Here is a 15302-nt window from a genome sequence, read left to right as displayed (position 1 = left end):
TTATGGATGTATAATCATTTTCTATTTTTAACTGTCTTAAATTCATTTTAAATCAATTTTTAAATCATCTTCAAATTTTTTTAATTCCTTGTTTTATTTTTGTGATTATAATTTGTTTAATGATTATTTTACTTTCTTTTATGTAAAGTACTTTGAATTACCATTGTGTACGAAATGTGCTAAATAAACTTGCCTTGCCTTGCCTAAGCTGTGAATGTTTCAATTTAAAATATTTTACACACATTTTCGTTATTAAAAATTCAATGATCCGTATTTACCTTCCAGACTTCACTTAGAAATATATAAAATATTCAGTCTGTTTAGAAATACATCCTATTATATCTAAGAGGCAACGTTTTTTCCATTTTATTTCGCTTTACAAATTCGCTAACACAAATTCAGTGGTTCAAAGTTGACGAAAATATTCAGCATTACACATTTGGGAACTGCAGGAATAACAGTAAAGTACCAATGCATAATTTCCATCTGCTGTTAGTCGATCGTCAGCAGGTGATGCAAGTGAGTGTTTGAGAAAGACCACAGCAACAGGTACAGCAAGTCATTCATTCACAAAAACTGATTCACAGAAATGGAGCAAGCGGTAAGTATATGATTATCAGGGCCAGAATATATGCAGACAAACTAAGAAAGACACGAAAACTGTGTTTACGTTTAATTGCTTTGATGTGATTGCTGTGTAACGGTTACACAGCAATAACATCAAAGCACATCACACAGAACGGTTATGTTGCAGCCATGTTGCTGCTGTAGCTGGTTTATGCCGAGATAATTCATACCCCTTCGTTTGAAGTGTGGTCCCGAAAAATCTTTATTTGAAGGGCTTTCTGGCCCTTCCCTCCAACCAAAAGAGAGTCGAGACACCCCTACCCCTTCCCCCTTCACATAGACTCACAAAACGGGTAGGGGAAAAGGGAAGGACTAAGGGGTAGAAATGGGATTGGGCCTAATTGTTCACCTTAAGACTAGCAATGTGCGCCAACAAAGTAATTATTGTACATTCTGATTTCATGCACACTTTAATCTTTGCTTATAGCTTATTTAGTTTATGGAGAAGTTGTACGCTTATAGAGAATTGGTGAGTTGGCCCTCCTGGGTCACAATAAAATATTATTCTCAACGTCTTTATTCTCAACTTCATATTCTGTCTTTCTGTGTAGGGGCATCACCATTCCAGAGCATGCCATTCCTGCCTCAAGGTTATGCTGTCCACAGCCATTTCACCACCCAGCCAGGTAAGGAAGCCCCCTTACATTCTTTTATAACATTGATCACATTGATATTAATGCGGCTTTTTCTAAAACATTTCAGCTTCACTTTGCATCTTTTCTGGCCAGAAATATGTCATACATTAGTATTGTGCTGTTTTACCTCAACAATATCGATCCATCAATATCGATCCTTCTTTCCTCAATTGAACTTCACAGGATTCATCCCTAGTGCTAGTATCCCCCTCCAGAAACAGCTTGAACATGCCAATCAGCAGTCTGGCTTTACTGACTCAGTAAGTACTCACTGAGACTCATTTGGTAAATATTGGGAAGCAAGGTCTAACTTCCATGAGAAAATGTATTGTTTTATGTGTGTACTGCAGATGGTTGTGGCTGGGTAGTACTTATTTGTGTGTATTGTAATTAATAGGCTGCTCTTAGACCCATCCATCCACAGGCATTACATGTGAGTGCAACCGGTCTGATGCCCACTCCAGCCATGGCTGTCCAGATCCCTGCTGCCAATGTGAGCTCACTAACCTACATTGAACCTTTCTAAATTTCCATCATTGGATACCCAGGTGAAAAAAAAGTGCAGTAAAATACACTTTATTTCAGTACACTTCCATAATGTACTTAGGAAAGTACTCTATTTTCATGCACTAGTTTTGTTCTTAATATACTAAAAATATTCTTTAGTACTTAAGATCATCTTAAGAACATCCAACTGTACTCAACTATGCTATTTTTGGACACCATGAATATGAACTAAAATGTGCTTTTAACATACTTTCTCAGAAAAAAAAAAAAAAAGTCTTGTTACCACTTGTACTTCAATTGAAACCATCTTTCATACACTTAAACAATTTGAGTTGAATTACTGAAATAAATGAACTTTTCCACGACATTCTAATTTATTGAGATGCACCTGTATATTCATCATACATAGCAAAATACACTTAATTATTTTAAATATAAGATTAATATATAATGAATATATACACAATGTATTTATAATGTATTCAGTTACTGTAATGCATTACTTTTGTAACGCATTACTCCCAACACTGTGTATTGCCCACATATTTTTATAGATTAAATAATTCATTTCAAATGTATTGTAATAATGTTAACATTCCCTTTATATGATATATTTAACTACATGTTTATGGTGTCTTTAAAAAGTACAATCAGGTACTATTACTGTCATTAGTAGCACTTTTTTCCGCATTAAAGATATAGCACTTTATAGTTTTATAGTACTTTATGCTAAAAGTATACTTACCAGGGCTCCAGACTTGCGACTAAAACGGTCGCATTTGCGTCCAAAAATATTAATTTGTGAGTGAAGTTTTTGCTGAGGTCGCCACCAAAAAATGCTGGGTTAAATACAACCAGCACTGGGTAAAATATGGACAAACCCAGCGGTTGGGTTACTGCCCAGAAGGTTGGGTTAAACATTTAACCCAACTGTCGGTTGAAAACAACCCAATCGCTGAGTTTGTCCATATTTAACCCAGCATTTTTAGAGTGTGTATTTACATGTTATGACTTACATTTTTTTTCCTGATTGTTTTGCGATCATATCTTTTGTTATGTTCACGTATTAAACTGAGACGATGCGCATGGAAAAAAAGAGTTTCAAACAGTCCTCATCTCTGCCGAAATGCCTGCTAAACGCAGCTCGGTTGTACAGCACCAGAGAGATCAAAATGACGGAGACGTGCAAAGTGAAAGTGCAGAAAAGCAGTGTCTATTTCGTGCACAACTTCAAAAAACTTCAACAGGTAAAGCTGTCAGCTGTGTGGATATTGGCAATATCGTTAACAATTCTCGTTTATAATCATTACTAATATGGCTTCTTGTTATCAAGATCTTAGTCTATATGCTGTGTTCTGTTAATGCGTGAACTTCATATTAGCCTGATTGCAGCGCACTTGCCATCAAGTAATCGCAATAAGCTTTGTGCGTTGTTACTTTTTAATAAACAAAGTATCAACTTTAACATTCTGCCAAATTCATAACGAAATTCATACAATAAATACGGTTTTGGCGCTCTTTCATGTGGCAGGCGCAATCGCTTTAGCGCCTCAGTTCAAGCGCAAGTGAACCTATATCTTTCTCGACTATAGTACGAAATGAACGTGAATTAACATCAAAAGTTAGGCTATTTTATAAGAGAGCCTACAGTACAACTTATTGAAATGTCTCATGTATTCGCTCATTCTGTGTCAAACTGCAGAAAATGTGAAAAGCTTGTAAACAATGCCACGTAACAATACATTTACCTCAGAATTACCATTGGGCATCCATAAGCAGTCATCTAGAAAAATAACTATAAAGAGGAGCATTTTTCTATATTTATTCACTATTGCATACTAATATTTTTACTTAACCTGTTTTCTACATGATAAAAAATGCAAGAATGCAAGCTAAAGATAAAATTCAACATGTCCTATAAAATTGCATGATACTAATAAAGAAAAACAGATTGGATGTGTGAGAGATATGACAACATTTCTATAGGATGCATTGAGGAGGAGCCCAAACTAACACTGTAAAAAGTGATCAGTTGACTTTTCTTTAAAAAATTGAGGAAACCCGTTGCCTTAAAATTGAGTAAATAAACTAAGGCATAATTAAAGAAATACATTAAGTGAACTTGACAATTCTGAGTTACACTGACAAATAACAGTTTGAAAATGTGTTCACTTTTTTATTTTAAGTTGGACTAACTTAAATTTATTAAATTCCAATTACTTAAAAGTGTACACTCAATGGCCAAGTGATGCTTATGGTCCATGATATTGGTGCAGATTCGGTGTAGTAAACAATTCTTTGTGACTGTACATTTCAAGTTGGAAAAGACGTTTAGTTCCCAGGTCATCTACAAGATGGATTCAAATGCTGATAAAGTCAAGAAAAGATTAGACATAAACACATGACAGTATGATTGAAATGTCAAAATGTAAAAAAAAATTAATAAATAAAATGTGTTTATTCTGTGGCACCTAAAAAATAATTTGGCATCTAAGTTTTTTTCTTACATTTACATTTACATTTAGTCATTTTGCAGACGCTTTTATCCAAAGCGACTTACAATTTGGGGATACATAAAGCGATTCTTCTTAAAGAGGCAAACAGACACAGGAAGTGGTTGTAATACCAAGTTCTTAGACATTGTTCAAATAAGTACAAGCTAGAAAGAGAAGGAATAAATAAAGAGAGATTTTTATTTGTAATTTATTTTTTCTTTTTTTATAAAGATGATGATGAAGTCAAGTAGCTTCGAAAGAGATGAGTTTTCAGCTGTCGCTTGAAAGTTGTCAGGGATTCAGCATTCCGGATAGGGGTGGGAAGATTGTTCCACCAGCCAGGAATGGTGAACGAGAATGTTCTGGAAAGTGATTTTGAGCCTCTCTGTGATGGTACCACGAGGCGTCGCTCACTAGTGGATCTCAGACTTCTGGAGGGGATGTAGATTCGTAGTAGTGAGTGGAAGTAGGCGGGTGCTGAGTCTGTGGCTGTTCTACAAGAAGCTCAGTCTTTGCCAGGTTGAGCTGTAGGTGATATCGTTAAAGGAGCCGATGGCTCATTACTCGATTTCTTTGTCTGGAGCCCTGCTTACTGTTAAATTGTGGAATTTAGTACACATCTAAACACATATGAATGAATAATCCAATCATGTGCTATTAGTTCATTTATAGTAGCCTAAGCAGAGTAACCTATAGGGTTTTACTTTAGTAATACATTTCTACTGTTTTTCATGAAAATCCAAATAAAGCTTAGTTATAGTATATATAAAAATCCACAAAAATTTTATGTAAAGCGATTGTAGGACTTTTCAGCAATGCAATTATAAAACACTTCTGGTACTTTATCTAACTAAATGTAAACCTAAGTGTTAGTGCTATTTAATGTATTTATATATTATAAGTGTACTTTAGTAGCAGAGTTGGGAAAATGTACTTATAACTATTACATCACTAATATATTTTAAATAAAATCTATTTCATTTAAACTTACGATAGCTATATAAAAGTGTACTAACATTTAAATATTTTTTTAAATCATTCAAAGCACACTTTAAAAAAAAAATACTAATAAAAGTCCTCTATATTTTTGTGGCAGCATACTTTATTTTAATGCACTAAAAATCCATTTAAATATCAGTGGTATTTAGTATACTATTGCAATTGCACTGAAGTACTACTGAAGTAGAAATATACTTTTGGTGCGTTTATAGTGTATAATTTTTACAATTTTAATTTAGCACAAAAAATAAGAATGTACTACAAATGTATTTGTTTGTATTTAAATATTTTTTATTGTATTCAAGTACACTTTTTCACCTGGGTAAAAAAAGTTCTTTAACTTGGGCTCTTTATCTTGATCCTGGGTGTTTAAGAATTTTCATTTTAAATAACTGTTAGGCTTTCTGCGATAGACGGTGTTAGCGGTCATACCCGTGTGAAGCCGCAACACCAGTTACGTCACTTGCCCACCGCCCGCCACCGTCGTTTTGATTTTTTTTTTATAGTAATAAAAATAATTTAGTTCAGTTAGCAGACAGTAAAATTAAAAACTGAATGCGGCTGCACAATGCAGCATGCCAAACGACAGTCTCATCACAGATCAGGTTTCATTTATCACGTGAGGAGAGTGAGTCGAGCTGACTGATAAGATGATGATAGCGGATGATTTAGTTTAGAAACGAAATGCAAAAGCGCCTGTTTGGCAATATTTTGGATTTTGAAAAGCCTGTTGACTTTTGCCGTTTATCTAAGGTGATTTTGTACGTTTTTTTAAACATTCATTTCTTATTTAATTGGCTCCACAGTGTCTGCTTTTTCAGTTTTGTATACCTATTTAAACTTTGTGTTATTTGTTATTTTATATTAGGCATAGCCTATAGCATTGTGTATTTTTATTCGTTTTGTTAATAAAAGTTCTATGATTTATATATAGGCTAAGTAAGTTTGACGCTGTATTTTGTTGTTGACGCTGAAATTCCGCTAATTCGAAAGTGAAAGTAAAATGCGCACAGCGCTTTTAAGCTATTTAAGCGAGGAAAAGAAGACAAACTTTTTGACAAAAAAAAAAAGACGAACTAAAAACGAACAATTGCTTTACGCCGAATTGCCACTAATTTGAAAGTGAAAGTACAATGCGCACTAGGGGTGCTCCGATTGATCGGCTACCGATCACTATTGGCCGATAATTGCTTTGGGATGTTTGATCGGCGGTCTCTATAAAAGACGATCTCAAAAAACGGATCTCAAGCTGATGACGCGCCTGCAGTCAGAGGTTTGGCACGACATGCAGCGGCACCGTCGGTCTCTGTCCGGCGCGGGTAAAACAATTATAATGCTTTTAGGTGAGGTACAGTTCATATTTCTTCATTAAATAACTTATAAAGTAATTTGAAAACTTTCTGTGAGACATAATTCCACAAACAGCGTGAATGAATCACTGCGTGCGCTCTCTCTCTCTCTCTCAAAATGCGCAAATGGCTTAAAATCAAATCGCGTCTGCACTATAAGCCAGCTGCACAGTTGACACAGGAATTGTCACTTGCACAATCGAGGCGGTGTCGCATCGTCACTAAAGTTTATAAATTGCATTTCTTTTTAATTCTTGCCAGTGTTTAAACCATTCAGCGCTCGGTCGCTCTCCTGGAGACCGTGCGCTCATGCACACTGAAAGCGCACACACATAACGCCAGGTTCACATTACTCCGTTTTCAGTGTGTATGTGGTGCGTATTTTTTCCGCTCTCATCTTAACAGATTAAAGCGTTCACACTACACACGGTTGCGGTCCGGCAGTGCATCTGCAGCAGTGCAGAGATCGTTTCCGCACCAAGTTTTGCTGCGCTGCAAGCGCTGAATTAAAGTAACAGTTTGTTTGCGGTAAATATGAACATGGATTGACACGAAAATGTAGTTATTACACCATAAATGCATATAATTAAAGTCTGATGTGTCACAGTCAACACATAGGCTATGGCTTTTTGGCTAGGTTTAAAGGAAAAGAGCACTTTTAGATAAACAAGGCAATAATATATGGCACTCGTGGAGGTAGGAAAACAAAGTTCTTTATGAACCCTGAATTAAAGTAACAGCGCATTGTTTGCAGTAAATATGAACATGGATTGACACGAAAATGTAGTAATTACACCATAAATGCATATAATTAGAGTATCCTGTGTTTCACAGTCAACACATAGGCTATGGGTTTTTGGCTAGGTTTAAAGGAAAAGAGCACTTTTAGATAAACAAGGCAATAATATATGGCACTCGTGGAGGTAGGAAAACAAAGTTCTTTATGAACCACAGGATTAATTGTAATAAAGATTTCAATGCTAAAGAAAAGGCAGTAGTGCTGACTGTTGCTGTCTATGGTAAGTTTTAATTTAGAATGTTTGTGATAATGTAGAAGTAGATTTAACCAAAGTAGTTTAAATGTTTTGCCACTTGTTTGAGCTATATACAGAGGCGGACAAAGTACTCAACTCCATTACTTGAGTGAAATACTTCTGAAGCAACTTAGAATACATTACACCTACTGAATACACTGACTAGCTTGTAGTATTCTTTGGAATAAAGAGCTTTTAGAATGTTAAAAAAAAAAAAATTAACACCCTATACCCACCCCCACAAAAGCAGTATGGTAGTGATCTCACACAGCTCTGACAGTGTGCACAGTGCACACATCTATGTGTAACCATTCAACCACACTTGAACAGAGTGGACAGTGAAATCCTGTAAATACAGAGTGATAAGGAAGAAAATAAAAAATCATACCTGCTTTAAAACCCAGCAACACAACTGTAGCTGTATAACTTTACAACAGCAAGGCTTATTTGACATCAAAACAAAAATGTAAAAAATGCTGTCTAATCGCTCTCGCGGTACTTTGATGTCACACACAGAACGGTCTGTGCAGTGCTGCTTCAGTCGTCCCTCCACAGCATAGGCGGCCGGCAGCGAGTTCGTCCACCCCCCCGGCAACTCACTCCAGCCCACCGCCTCGAGCCTCCATGGCGGCAGACTGCTCCGCCATGCTCGATGGCACCACGGACTCCCCACAGCGGCGAGGGATCTCTGGCAGCGTGTCCCTCCTTCCTCCCGGGTTTCGGCACCAATGTAACACCGTTTGTAGATCGGGAAGGAGGAGGCGGGAACCGGTGAACATTTAAACAAAACTTTAATAATAAAATAAACACAAAATAGCGCGACAGCCCCTCGCGGATGACTGTCGTGCACAAACAGAACCAAAACACAAAATAAAGTCCAGGCCTGGTCCTCTCTCGTCCAACACTGTCGTCACTCCTCCTTTTATCCTTCCGGAGCTCCTCCGTGGGGCTCGAGACCGGTGAGTGGCGCAGGTTTCGCGAATTAGCATTTACTCCACCGGCCTCGCTCCGTTCCCACAGCTCTCGGCCCCGCCCCTCTCGTCACAGGCCGCCTCACATACAGCTCACAAAATCTTCAAAAAGACTTGTGCTGTGTGTAAACTATTATGCAAGAATTGCATGATTGTCAAAACAAAAATGCAGTGCATGATCAAACATTTGGTGAGATAAATATATATATTTTTGAAAAATGTCTAAAAAATGCCCCCCTCCACCCCTCAAATTAAAAAATCCCCTCTCACAAGAGTCACCTAAGAGGGGAATTCATTTTCAAAAATGAAATTCAGGCCCTGGATAAATTTCTAAAAATCTTCATTGGATCATCACTATAAATAATTCTACATGATCAAAAGAAGGCTTTAAAAAGATTAGTATCGGTGATCGGCCTCAAAAATCCTGATCGAAGCACCCCTAATGCGCACGCCGCGTTTACAAGCTATTTAAAAGCAAAGGAAAGCCAGAAAAAGTGGGAAACCCCCCACCCCACGGCGATACTGGTATTATCGGTTGTTGTCGCACGTCGATTAACCGGTGGGAAAATGTCCTCACCGTCACAACCCTAATTAACTATCTGATTGTTGTGATTTATCAGTTCTTCTTTTGCATGCTGAGTGAGTGCAACAGTGCACTAAATATATAAAAGAATGAAAATACAAAATAACAGACACATTTGTAAAAACAGATGTTGTGTAAAAACAGTATAGTGATAACTGAAAGTGATACAATATCTAGTCAAAGATCTGAGTGCCTGTACATTGTTAGTTGCTACTTTAAACATTTCTATGTTTTTAATTTAAAAAATACTTTTTTAAACAATTTTATCATTTTCATTTGAACCTTTAATCTACACCTCCTCTTCTTTTTTCAATATTAAAGATGTTATTGGTTAATTAAAAAATGGTAGATTTGGTGGGGATAAAGCTTTCTTTTATTTTATTCATGACAGATAGATTAACTTAATTTATTTATTATGTTTTAGGCTCCATTCCAGAATTCATCTCAACCAGCATCACGACATGCTTTCCTCCCTCACACTGGACAGAGATTCTTTCACCATGGAAAACCTCATTAACTTCTAAAAGTATAATCTTGACAAGGTACCAGGCTACAGAAAACTCTTTTCTGAGGCTCACCTTAAGAGAGCTGAAAGCCACTTCTTTTGAATTTGTTTTTTTAACATTGTAATAAATGACCCATGCAGCAAATATTGCTGGTTTATAAACTGTTGATAATAAATAATAAGGAATTGTTTTACACTTGATGAATCTAAGAAAAGATGTCATGGTTTTCTGATGGTTAATTAAAAAAAAACAGGTGCTACTTTGTCAGAGGATTGACATATAAAACAAACTCAAGAGCCAAAGGTTGAACAACAAATCAGTCTGTGTATTTTAACTTAGTTTAAAGTGTTAATAATGCAAATAAGATCCTCCCACATTACATAAATACTTTACCAAACAACAGTTAGTTTGTCTTTTAATGCCTTTTTCTTGGAGTTTGCCAACAGCAGCCAATATGGTCAATATATTACAACACCAGAATTCATCACAAACAGAAATAAAGACATGATTTATATGTGCTCTTTTTAATATTGGGTTGTCTTGTTAGAAACCAAATTTGTATTTATTTTTGTCTTAATCACAGTATTGGAGCAAACAAAAACTTAACTTACTGTAGTCAAGTCAAGGGTAATGTGCATGACTGTCAAATCAGGCCTGCATAGGATACAACTGATTTTAAAGGGGAGAAGTACCATTTTTTCAAAATTTCATCAAACCCTCAAACTTAAAAGACAGGAATTGGGGTACTTGATTGTTTGTCCTTCAAACATTAACAGCAAGCATTAAGCAAAGCACTACAGGTCGAGACTGAGTACATTATAGGCAGAAGTATGTGTCTGTTTATTTCAACTAAAGATAAGGCTAATGAAACCTCCTTCCACTTCAGAACATACTCAAACAGCCAAAACTTGGGAAATTTTGATAAAATGGTGATGCTGGCTTTCCCTGTGTTATCAGTCTTATCAGGGGAGAGGGAGTGTGGGGAGACAGGGGGAGGAGCAAAAAGTGATCCAAAGTCTTACTGCATCATCCATCTATATACACCAAGTTGTGTGATATTGTCACCCCCTGCCAAGGGTCTTTTGCTTTAAGCTACTGGAAGATAAAAGGGAAGTTAAGCAGAGCACTTGGTCCTGTAGTGAAGACACAAAACTGCATCCTATTACTCATGTCATTGCCTTTGTATCTGTCCTTTACAGGAGATTCTGCACTTGAGTTTTTTTATCCTCCCTTTGCACTATAATTGCTCATAAATAAAATTAACCACATAACAGACCTCTTATAGCTATTTACCATTGTGATTTAAGTTAGCAAAGAACATATGAGGGGTAGTTATCTTAAAATTAAAACAGACACACTCATGCTAGTAAAGACAGTTATGATGTCCCATCCCCTCCCTGACCCAAAAATAAATAAATACAAATAAAACCTTTTCCCACCCCAGCCGTCCATCACTATGGTACTTCTGTCCACTCATAACGTCCATTTCTGTTATTTATTTCTTATGTAACTTGTTTCTGAAAAATGTTATTTTGTTTGGAACATTTTGATTACATTTATTTTCTAGTTTTTAACTCACACATGGGCTATTAAAAAAAAAAGAAAGAGAGAGAGAGATAAATTAAAAATGAGAAAGAAAAAAGGAGGGAGAATAGCATTGCTGAGGTCTAATTCTCTCATATCCAGGTCCAATGCATCTTGTCAACCCCTGAAAGGAAGAAAGAAGTACAGGCAGGAGTGAGTGAAGAAGGGGTGATGAAAGTAACATAAGCAAGGAAGTAGAAATAAAAAAAGATGAAGCTAAAGTTAAGTCCATATCCACAACACACAAATAGGAGGAAGCTTGTAAAAATCTTAAATCAAAAATATATGACTGTCCAAAACAAAGGTTCTATATAAATGTAGACAGGCGGTCTACAGAAATAATTGGGTTCTCCATTACTAAACAGAGTCTGAAATAATTGCTTGGATATCTGCCATTCATTTTGAAGCCCAAAGTCAAAGTGCACAATAAGCCACTACGCAATCACTTAATGACTCTCCCATGAACTCGGAGGAACATCAGATATGGGTAATTTTAACACATATCATAATTGTTTATAGTGCTTCTTAAAAAGTTATTTTACAATACAGCGTGTTTAGCCGGTAGAGTAAAATACAAAATTAAATCCGAAAATTCTATTTACATCTTACTGCTTTACGTCACTGCTTTTACATACCAGATACATCAAACACTGCAGCAGATTGCATATGACAATCATAATAATATTATTACAAGGTTTGTTTCATTGTGTAAAGTAAAAGTAAACATTTGAATAAGTATTAAAGATCCTGGGTCGATTACTGGGCACTGATTGCATCCAGGACAAAAATAAATAATAATAATAATAATAATAATATTAATAATAATACGGTGTTTGTTTTATTGTTTAAAGTAAAAGTAAACATTTGAATAAGTGCTTTGCTGCAAGCACACTGGTGAGGCACAGTCACTCCGGGCCTAGTTAGCAGGTGAGTATGTGCACACAGCAGTAAGAGCTCCATATACCTGCTGTGTTTTATTTAGCCATGGCTTTGATAGCTACTGCAGCCTCCTCATTCATAGCAGACAGGACAGTGATCTGCAAAGAAACATGAAGAGGTTACACTATTAACGTTTGCTCAGTAACATTTGAAAGGTGGCTGATTTAATGGCACTTACCAGGATTTCCTCACCGGCATCAAACTTGCTTTCTATCTCTTTGCCCAGGTCTCCTTCTGGCATTTTTAGGTCTTCTCTGACCTCACCGCTGTCCTGGAGCAGAGACAGGTAGCCATCCTGTATGCCAATAAGCTAAAGAGTGAAAAAAAAAAAAAGAAATTTGTGAAACACTGTATGATTTACTTACAGTACATCTGTGTCTAATATTCCCAATAACATACCTGGTAGTCCATTCTTTTGATGTTAGGGACATCCATATTGTGGGTTGAGGGACAGATATCCTCATACTTTTTGCCAGAGAAGATGTCAATGCCCACCATGTGAACCTTTAAACAAAATAAAGGGAAGCATGGGGTTTAATTTGCTGCTATTCAAAATCAGCTCACTTAATTTAATCCGCATCATCCCTCACACTGTGTGAATGAATGGCCCCCCTTTCACATGCCCATGCACCTAATTTATAAAACCTTGTATAGAGAGACTTCTGGAACTCCTTTATTTTGCAAAACAAACATTCATCCATACATAATCCATGTAATTCGACAGTTAACATCAATACTATGACTGCTAAATAAAATGTGTTTTGCTCTGAAGTACTCATCTAACAGATTTATGCATCTATTAAAATCAGTGTTACTGAATTCAAGGTAAATGAAAATGATGTGCACTAGTCTAGCTAAATTGTCAACTGCTATATTTTTCTACTTTGTCACAGACCATCACTCACCTTGGCATGTCCATGTTTGCCGGTCTTAGATGTGGACATTTCCACAATCTTGCATGGTCGACCTTTTAGCACCACAAAACCATTTTTGCGCAGGGCAGAGCATTGCATGGGGTAGGTAGCAGAGGCACCAGCATCGCCTGTTGTGAAGTCCAGGTCAGCATCCGCCATGTTTTATCTAAGGATTGATGAGCCACAAGTACAGTGGTTAACAATATTGCCATTCTTTAAATAAACATAAATAGACCAGTATAACCCATTCATCAAACTGTAACAACTTGTTCATTACCTGAAACAAATTTCCTTTCTCATCCTTCAAGAAATTAAAATCACGTGGAATTTTAATCCTTAAAACCCAGCGCTGCCATTCATTAATTGTAGTCTCATGCCTCCCTAGTTTTGCATAAGCTATATAAGGCAACAAGAGCATGGCACCTGTGAACTGAACTTCTGACATGCTTAGCTATTGTAAATGTGTAATTACCCCTAAATAATAATTGTCAACAATTACATAATCGTAATTAAACGGTTAGAAGACAACATTTGAGTAGCTTTACATTATTCAGTTAACTGTGCGCAATTGTGGTCTGCAAGTATTCACGTGGGAAGGGCCCAAGTGAGATATGATCACGCACATATCGATACTTGAAGAAATTTCAATCCACATTCAAAATGCTAAAACATCCGAATTCCACTTTTGAAATAGATAACATCATATGAATAATCACTGCGCATCGCAGGGTCTATAGTGAGTTGCACATGTAGCTGAGATAATCCACACAACTCGCTGCTATCGCACAGTTCAATAATGACACATCTTACGGGAAATAAGAACCATGTATGTTTGAACAATGAGAGTCTGAGCCGCGTTCATAAGGACACGCGTGTCCTCCAGCCGCAGTGAGCTGGCTGCTATCTGTGAGGCCTGCTGGATCCGCCACTGCGCACGGATCAGAAACCGAAGGCCCGCCGAGCAGCGCGCTAATCGCAGGCAAGCAGGTGCAAGTATGTTACCGTTGAACTGCACATGACAGCGCATGAACCAGACCCACAATCTAACTATAATGCAGAACAAACCCCTGTGCGGTTAAATCGAGGTTTCCTATGTTGAAAAGCTGAGCTAATCCACGATGCGAGGCGCAGCGTGGACTCGTGCCGTCTTGAGTTATGATCAAGTTTTTTGATCTTGTCTTCTTGCCGCGTAGCAACTTTGACGCGCATTTAAATTGTTTTTAGTTTTTGCACCAAACGCCCAAAGATTTTGTCGTCATTCTAAATTACTCGCGGAAACGAATAAGTGCAAATGTCCTGCGGGTACATGCATCGCAATTTACAACAGATGCTGCATCTTAGTCTTACTGTTTGCTTTGTTAAGGTGACAAAAAGCGTGAAATAGATAAAGGGCAATCTCGAGGGAGGAGGTTGTTGCTACGCGGGATGACGCCCGCTGTTTGAATGGTTTAAGGAGCTATTTACCTGGTTTACAGCCTTGTCCACGCTTTCGGGGCAACCCAACTAGTTAGTCCGACTGGATATCCCTTTTTCCTCTCTTCTCTTCTCGGATCTATCTGCCTCTCTTGCTATCAGCCGCGCAATGCCGCTTGTGTTTATTCACTTAATTCACTTGACTCTGCTGTCATTACAGACGTTTCGTGTTCTCCTCTTGCAGTTTAAGCAACACGTTCAGTTGTCTGACCCAAAGCGTGAATCCTAAACTCCCTTTTCCTTACTCTCTGTCCCTCGCTCTCTCACTCTGATCGGTGCGAAGTCGACCACACATAGCATGAAATGAACCTCAGCCGTTTCCTCCTAACCGCGCATGCGCATTCACCCTCGCTCTTTAATTTCTAGGACGGGTGGGAGCGCCTGTCTCTCAATGTCTGTGAGTGTTATTAGGGTTTCAAGCAGTGTTGCCAATTTAGCAATTTTGTTGCTACATTTAGCAACTTTTCATACTACCCTAGCAACCTTTTCTTCCAAAAGCACCTAGCAACAAATTTTGCTATTTTTAAAATTTATTTGGCAACTTTTAGCAACTTTTGATAAGTGACTTAAACAATAAAAGGGACAGCGTTTTTCATCTAAATTACACAAAAAGAGTAACCAAAGATGACTAGCAGTACACATATCACGAATTAAGTTAGCTGCTATTTGCAGTTGTTAAATTTAAT

The 15302-nt window shown here is 37.2% G+C and overlaps 2 protein-coding genes across 5 annotated transcripts in view; one reads left to right on the top strand and one right to left on the bottom strand.

The window, feature by feature from the left end:
- The window catches only part of LOC107675148 (G protein pathway suppressor 2-like), an 18401-nt gene extending 7690 nt beyond the window's left edge, over window positions 1-10711 (top strand). The window contains exons 8-11 of one of the 2 annotated variants that reach the window (XM_016469392.1): window positions 1179-1253; window positions 1446-1522; window positions 1660-1755; window positions 9625-10711. In XM_016469392.1, the coding sequence (XP_016324878.1) occupies window positions 1179-1253; window positions 1446-1522; window positions 1660-1755; window positions 9625-9717 (341 nt within the window). In that variant the 3' untranslated portion in view covers window positions 9718-10711. Of the gene's footprint in view, window positions 1-1178; window positions 1254-1445; window positions 1523-1659; window positions 1811-9624 lie in introns of both variants that reach the window. The other variant, XM_016469393.1, reaches the window with a different exon arrangement.
- Window positions 10712-11288: 577 nt separating this feature from the next.
- LOC107675149 (eukaryotic translation initiation factor 5A-1) lies at window positions 11289-14999 on the bottom strand. 3 transcript variants are annotated; one of them, XM_016469396.1, is made up of 6 exons: window positions 14608-14998; window positions 13135-13309; window positions 12629-12733; window positions 12408-12539; window positions 12255-12327; window positions 11289-11414 (listed from the first exon to the last, which is right to left on the bottom strand). In XM_016469396.1, exons 2-5 carry the CDS (start codon window positions 13300-13302, stop codon window positions 12265-12267), a joined length of 468 nt encoding a protein of 155 aa, XP_016324882.1. In that variant the 5' UTR covers window positions 13303-13309; window positions 14608-14998; the 3' UTR covers window positions 11289-11414; window positions 12255-12264. The 3 variants fall into 3 exon arrangements, with proteins under 3 accessions (XP_016324882.1, XP_016324881.1, XP_016324880.1); XM_016469395.1 differs by lacking the exon at window positions 11289-11414 and adding an exon at window positions 13421-13539 and having other exon boundaries at window positions 12081-12327; window positions 14608-14999; XM_016469394.1 differs by lacking the exon at window positions 11289-11414 and having other exon boundaries at window positions 12082-12327.
- Between the last annotated feature and the right edge of the window lie 303 nt (window positions 15000-15302).

The sequence above is a fragment of the Sinocyclocheilus anshuiensis genome, unplaced genomic scaffold, assembly GCF_001515605.1.
Source record: "Sinocyclocheilus anshuiensis isolate Anshui unplaced genomic scaffold, SAMN03320099.WGS_v1.1 scaffold1672, whole genome shotgun sequence".
In the NCBI taxonomy this organism is placed as follows: domain Eukaryota; kingdom Metazoa; phylum Chordata; class Actinopteri; order Cypriniformes; family Cyprinidae; genus Sinocyclocheilus; species Sinocyclocheilus anshuiensis.
Note: the sequence above shows the minus strand (reverse complement) of the source record. Positions and strands in the feature narration are given on the sequence as shown.

What these genes read in the sequence shown, in the direction of transcription:
- LOC107675149 (XM_016469395.1), bottom strand. Translation starts at nt 13,302, where the DNA reads ATGGCGGATGCTGACCTGGACTTCACAACAGGCGATGCTGGTGCCTCT. An exon ending in GCAAACATGGACATGCCAAG is followed by an intron (nt 12,734 to 13,134) that starts GTGAGTGATGGT and finishes TTTTGTTTAAAG; the next exon opens with GTTCACATGGTGGGCATTGA. An exon ending in TCAAAAGAATGGACTACCAG is followed by an intron (nt 12,540 to 12,628) that starts GTATGTTATTGG and finishes TTCACTCTTTAG; the next exon opens with CTTATTGGCATACAGGATGG.